This window comes from Nicotiana attenuata, chromosome 11, assembly GCF_001879085.1.
Source record: "Nicotiana attenuata strain UT chromosome 11, NIATTr2, whole genome shotgun sequence".
Lineage (NCBI taxonomy): Eukaryota > Viridiplantae > Streptophyta > Magnoliopsida > Solanales > Solanaceae > Nicotiana > Nicotiana attenuata.
In genome coordinates, this window is record NC_031999.1 from 28,957,198 (window position 1) to 28,963,876 (window position 6,679).

The 6,679-nt window shown below is 34.3% G+C and overlaps 1 protein-coding gene across 4 annotated transcripts; it reads left to right on the forward strand.

The window, feature by feature from the left end:
* On the forward strand, window positions 522–6,341 carry LOC109234298 (F-box/FBD/LRR-repeat protein At1g13570-like). 4 transcript variants are annotated; one of them, XM_019400223.1, is made up of 8 exons: window positions 522–608; window positions 3,946–4,015; window positions 4,108–4,140; window positions 4,355–4,869; window positions 4,983–5,153; window positions 5,608–5,705; window positions 5,836–5,909; window positions 6,125–6,341. In XM_019400223.1, the coding sequence occupies exons 4-7, from the start codon at window positions 4,429–4,431 to the stop codon at window positions 5,840–5,842; spliced, it is 717 nt and encodes a 238-aa protein (XP_019255768.1). In that variant the 5' UTR covers window positions 522–608; window positions 3,946–4,015; window positions 4,108–4,140; window positions 4,355–4,428; the 3' UTR covers window positions 5,843–5,909; window positions 6,125–6,341. The 4 variants fall into 4 exon arrangements, with proteins under 4 accessions (XP_019255768.1, XP_019255765.1, XP_019255767.1 ...); XM_019400220.1 differs by having other exon boundaries at window positions 3,946–4,016; window positions 4,108–4,869; XM_019400222.1 differs by having other exon boundaries at window positions 4,108–4,869; window positions 5,608–5,909.

The following is a 6,679-nucleotide window of genomic DNA, read 5'->3' on the forward strand; positions in this document are numbered from 1 at the left end:
TAATAGCAAAGAACTAGACTAAAAGTGCAAACAATTATTAACATGTACCATAAAAATTTGTATAAATATATATATATATATATATATATATATATATATATATATATATATATATATGTATGTATGTGTGTGTGTGTAATAATAATTTTGATTAGCTATATCTATAGTCGGTTTAATTCGATTTGTATTCGATTATTTTTTGATTAAGATTAAAATTAAATCAAATTTGATCGATTTTTATAATTCAAAATCAAATAAAATAAAAAAAGTATTCATCTTTTTTGATTGGTTTGATTTTGTTTTGGATTTGGCTCGGTTTTTTCGGGTGAACACCCGTAGTGGCAGGAAACCAGATAATTTATCAGATGCTAGGCTTAGCATCTAATTTGACTTTTATGCCCTCTTTATTACTGAAATGATGTTCTTTTCTCATATAAAAAGTTCCTTTTGCGGGGTACATTGGTAATTATAGTGGTCTTATGTTCCATAGAAAAATGCGTTGCTACTTAAGTAACCATAATGCCATTCTCTCTCAAAACAGACGTTTCAACGCTTCTCTCCATTTTGATTCCAGTTTTCTCTACTCTTTGCTGTATTTCTGAGTTCTGGTGAGTTATCTTTTCTGTATTTCTGAGTTTTCGTGAAATTTCTTTGATGTATATCTGAGTTTTAGTGAGTTTTCGTTGCTGTATTTTTGAATTCTGGTGAGTTTCGTTGCTTTTTGTTGATAATGGGAATTTGGTGAGTATCCTGTGGTTATAACTGTTGTTTGTGGATAGTTTTTATTGCTGGATTTTGTACATCCATGTCTATTAACATGTTTGATCTAGCTTGGGAAGCCAAAAAGGTTTTTCTAAAAATTAAAAAAAAAAAATACTTGTTTTAGAGAGTGAGATATTTGGACAAACTTTAGGAAAAGAAGCACAAATTATTGTTCTAATATTGGCAAATATATTTTTCAAATTGATTAGCCAAACACAAAATTTTACTTTTAAAAAGTACTTTTTTTTTTGAAAAGCACAAAAAGCATTTTGCAAAATAAACATTCTAGAAGCTTGGTCAAATATGCTATTAAAGTTGAATTTGCATATATAAAAATAGTGTAGATAAATAGGTGCATGTTTAGAATATACTATGTTTTATGATTTTGACCGCTTAAGATAAGTAATTTAAAGGTGAATTGAGCTCCTTGCAGGAGACTATTGGAAGTGAAAATGGAACTAAAAAAAAAGAAAAACCAAAATTGTTTTGTTTGTGTGTGTATGTGTGTGTGTGTTTTCCTTTCTCTGTATTTTTATTACTGTTGCTATACGGCAGTAAATGTTCATGATGTTTTTTTTTCTTTTGGCTGAAACCCCAACTCCCTAAAGAGTAAAGAGCATAATAAGAGAATCTAGAGTCAAATGACGAGACATTGATTCTTTGGGTGGTTCTAGGTTTAGATAATCGCACTGGGTTTTAGTATAAACTTTTTGCAACTCTTAGTTGCTTTGGGAGCCAACAAAAGAGTGTTAGTACGTTGGGTTAGTGATCCATTTTAATGAATGTGCCTACCATGTCTTTTTTTTTTTCTTACAGTTTGCCTTTGAGACCAGAGGCGGATCCAGTATTTAAACTTAATAGATTCAACTTTACATTGAACTCATTGTACTGTTAAAATTATGAGTTAAGATCTAATATTTGTTGAGATTTTAGTATTCCGTGACAAAAGTTTCATGTTCAGATGAGCCCATGCCAAAAGGCCACATATGCCTCGGCTTTGGACTGGATTGTGATTGAAAGAATAAACTGATTTTCTAGTTTCGTTTGCATGTCAATCTTAGCTCCTATGATGATACCAAAAAATCAATAAAAAGGACAGTTGAGGTGAGTAGAAGTTGAACTTTGTTTAAGATAGCAGGTTTCATCACACGAAATTTCCGGTTAACATGTCATAGAGGACTTTTGAGTAGAGTCTTCCTTTCAGAGGCACATTGAGTGATACTTAAGAACTTAGGAAACCTGAAATATGGTAATAACAAGAAAAGTTCATTCATGATTCAACTGTTAATTCTGGATAATTAGGTGTGCAAGTGCGTTTTAAGAAGTTATGTGTTTTGATAGGTTGGACTTCTCCTCCTATGGTTAATAAGTAGGATTCTGCATGATAGCTTTGACTCCTGCTGAAAGTAGTGGGGTTATATGTAGTTTGAGTATGATTTTTTTCAATAGCTAGCTTGTGATAAATATGCAAAATCCCTTCCTTTCCTTGCTGGACTACTCTTATGTAGTTTTTCTCCGTCATTCTAGCATATGTGTTTTGATCTTTTCAGTTTACTCTCTTGGTTCAAAGCTCCATCTTTCCACTTCATTCAATGTAATTTGACATGCTGTCATATATGCTTTCACCAATCGAGGATCTAAGTACAGCTAAAAAGAGATGGAAGCAACAATTGTAAAATCTGAATCTTCAAACAAGAGATAAAACCATCAATATCTTAAAAAGAAAAACAGAAAGATAAGTCCCCCTCTCTCTTTTACGGAGGAGTAGCTTTTCTGTCAAAGATGATTAAACAAAATAGGAGACTGGATCTAACTTGAGAAGCCTTTCCCTCTGGCAGTAATATTTCTCACTTCCCAGCATATGGATTCCTCTTTTAGATATGACGTCAAAGCTCGGAACAGTATCTTAAAGCTTTTCAGACAACAAAAGTATTATCACAAAATTTAAAGGTTGAAAAAGAAAGATAAAAGCCATACTTGGTGGTATAAGTTATAAGAAAGAAGTTAACCCCCATTTCTCCTAGGATTTTGTAGTTCAAAGTTCAAACCTAGAGTTCTCATTTTCTATGTCAATTTTTGGCTTTCTTGCTTGGTTCTGGAATCATCTACTGTAAGATCAAATGACAAATGTCATTTTTGGCTTTCTAGCTCGGATTGCTGCAACTTAGGTTTATACACTAAATGCTAGGTTAGTACTAGGGGGTTCACTGGTCCTCTTTAGTTTCTAAAAATTGAGCTTCAGTTCTATAATAATTGATATCCCTAAATAAGACAGTAGGAGTAGTAAGTTAAATATTTAAATAAGAACATAAGAATCAGAATTTGGAAATCTCTGAGCTCGATCAAATCTTGGCGACATGGTAGTCACTGAAGCTGAACTCACTGTTTTCTACCCTAGTTAGAGGAACATGGGAAGAAAAGTTTAGGGAGGTCAAAGACGCAATTCCATAATAATTATTAAGTCTGTATAAAGTTTTACATATTTGTTTCTTATAAACATATCTTAATTTAAAATATTTTCTTGAAAGCAGAAAGCTTGAAACCTCAAATGCACATCCATATCCACTTTTTGCCACTTCTACAAGAATCACATTCGTGTTGCTTCAAAGTTTCACAGTGCGGGATAGTTCCAAAGAGGCTCCTATTATCCTTAGCTGCTTGAGGCATATAATGTTTAGTGTAGGCTTTTTGGTGGGTTGGGTCAAATTTCTTATGCTCTAACCTCATTATGAGTTCCCCCAATTTGAATAAACTTCAAATTTGGGAAAGACTAATAGATATATGCAGCAGGAATTTTTAGGAGGAGGATTCTCTCTTTATTAAAAGGAATCTTTTGTGTTTTTCTTTTTTCTGCTTCAATGGAACTCCATTTTTGTTATGTTATCAAAGAATTTGAAGTTTAATTTTGTAATTTAGAGTTTCTGTTCATATATAGAAATGGAGTGCCATGTGACAATTGTGAAAGTGCAGTTCTTACAAATATGTTAGTTAAATGAGTGTATAGGCAATGGTTTGCGTGCTTTAATTCTTGGAAGCCTCATATTCTTCTGATTGTTTTAACTTACAATTTCACTATCTGTTCTCTTCCTTTTCCTTCAATGCCCGAGTTGTCTCTGCTTGGTTAAGTGTAAAGCGTATTAACTCCAGTTTGATTTGTTAAATAAATCCTATGGGAATGAACAGATATTTGAAGTTCAACAGAAAGTCCTTTTGAGAACCCAAGAGAAGTGCCTATTGCCTTGGTTTTTTCCAAGTTAAGAATATCTGCATTAGTATTCATTGCTCGCTGTTGTTTTATAGAGCCTCAATTCGTGTTCAAGCTAACATATTTGTGAATTATTTCAGAGAAAAACTATGACTCGATTGGTGAGAAGCAAGGTATCTACTGATGCGAGGAAGTCTTTCATCTGTGACTTACCAACTGAGATATTACATAAAATACTAGAGCACATGCCTATCCAAGATGCTGCAATAACTAGCACCTTATCAAAGCGGTGGAACCAGATGTGGTCCACACTACCACACCTTGTGTTTGATAGCCAATTTCTTGATTTTGCATTTAACTATTCATTTGACTCTGAATTTGACGCAGGAGTGGGTAATGCTGCAAGGATAATCAATACAATTCTCTTGCAGCATACTGGACCTATTCTCGGTTTCCATTTTATGTCAAATGATGATTATATGGCAAAGTATTTGGATCCATGGATCATCTTTGTCTCGAAGCATGGTATACAGAAGCTCACCATACATTTGCCCAATGGCAGTTGTTTATATGAATTGCCTTATGGCATAATGACTTGCTCATCATTGACACATTTGGAGGTTTTAGCGTCCACTGTCTTTAGGCCGTCCGATTGTGTCAAATTCCCCAATCTTGTTAGCCTTGAGTTAGTAGACACTCAAATTGAATGTAAGCTAATAGAAGACACTCTTATTTTACCAATGCTTGAGACTTTGAAGTTGATATCTTGCCGTGTTCTTGGTCGTATGCGTTTGGTTGCTCCAAAACTTGAGAACTTAACTATCGATAACATCGATATTGAAAACCTGAACCCAATCGTTACAAGCATTAAGCACCTCAGCTTGGATAGGTTATCCCTAGAGGTCAGAACATATATACCTTGCTTTATTGTCTATGATTTGCAGTTGTTATTTTTGCAAAACAAAGTTATAACTAGAACTAATGTTTTATCTCTCACTCAAATTGCTTTTTTCAGATGTTAGCTGAGTTGTTTCATGTGGCAGCAGATAGGCTTGTTCTACCACAAAACCTGCAAACACTGAAAATATGTGCTTTGGGGATTTCAGTTGAACAATTTTCTGGTGCACTTATCCTGCTTCGTGGTTCATCTAACCTTTATGAACTTGACTTAAGTGTAGCAGTGGAGGTAAGACTTAATTTCCCGACTACGGACATTTAGTTTCTCTTTCCATGTGTCTGGACATTGAACCTTTTGGGTCTATCGGAAATATCCTCTCTACCTTCTCAAGGCAGAGGCGGATGTATAGTTGCAACATCGGGTTCAACCGAACCCAGTACTTTCGACGCAGAACATAAATTTATGTGTAAAAATTTCCTAAAATTATTAATAAATAGTAGGTTTGAATCTATAACTTAAAAATACTATAGGTTCATGGCAAAAAACCTTCAGGGTTGAACCTATAGATCTTAAATCCTTCATGCGCCTCTGTCTCAAGATAGGGGCAAGGTCTGCGTACACACTGCCTTCCCCAGACCCACTTGTGGGATTATACTGTGTTTGCTGTTGTGTCTATGTTCATATACGACACTTCGTGAATGTTGGAAAGGTTGACTTTTGGTGCCAATATGATCTTCTTTAGGTCGACGAGAGTCGCACTACGGAACTGTTTTCTTACTTGTCGACGGCAGAAAGCCATTTGAATGAAGCTTTTAGGATGATTCAGAAGGTGAGAGTAAGGTAATTCAAAGGATCAAGAGCTGAAATGTGCTTAATAAAACTCCTCCTTGCTTATTCTCCAAAACTAGAGAAGATGATCGTTGAACAGTTCAAGAACTGTAATTCTAGTGATTGTATTGAACATCTGAAGGAACTGATCAGCTTTCCTCGAGCGTCAACCAAAGCAGTAATTAAGTATTTATAATCTGCTTCCCTTAAATCAAGGTATAACAAGGTCCAGTTATTTGAATGTTATCAATATGCTAAACAATATACATCAAAGCTATGTTGCACAGACTCTCCAAAATGTTGCCGCACCCGGGTCGGATCTTTTGAAAATAGACTAGTTTTGAAGGATCCGACACGCACCTGGCAACATCTTTGGAGAGTCCGAGCAACATATCATAAAAAGTGTTACTAAAATTTGATTGACATTGCAGGTTACTGATGCTTAAAGCCAGGGGATTCGCTTCTGAAACATGTCGTAGGGAAGCTAATGGAGTAGCGGATGAGTTGGCAAAGGATGCAATTTGAATATTTTTGGGAGCTTAAAGATTTTCACATCCCCTCCTACTTTTGTAATCGCTTTCTTTATTCGACTTTAGAGAAAAAAATTATTGCTTTTTAGTTGTTTATCTAATTAAGTCATGTTATTTCTTTGGTGGTTTTTGTATGTTGCTCTAAGTTTAATAGTCTAAGGAGCTTTTATACTTTCAATTTAAAGAATTATTGCCGTTATTTTTTCACACTATATATTAGTTTGACTTAAGATTTTAGTACTGTTTAGTTAATTTTTCTTTTAGTCAGAAATCAAACTATTTTGGACTAATGCTGAAAAGTGAAGACACTTTCTTGCTCCACGTTTTACTGTTTCCATTCATTGGTTAATGGTACACATGCCAGTATCAAGTTTCGAATTCGTTAAAAGCAATAACTATTAGAGTATTTTTTCTTTTAAGTTGCCAAAATTTTCATACATCTAATACCCAATTGGA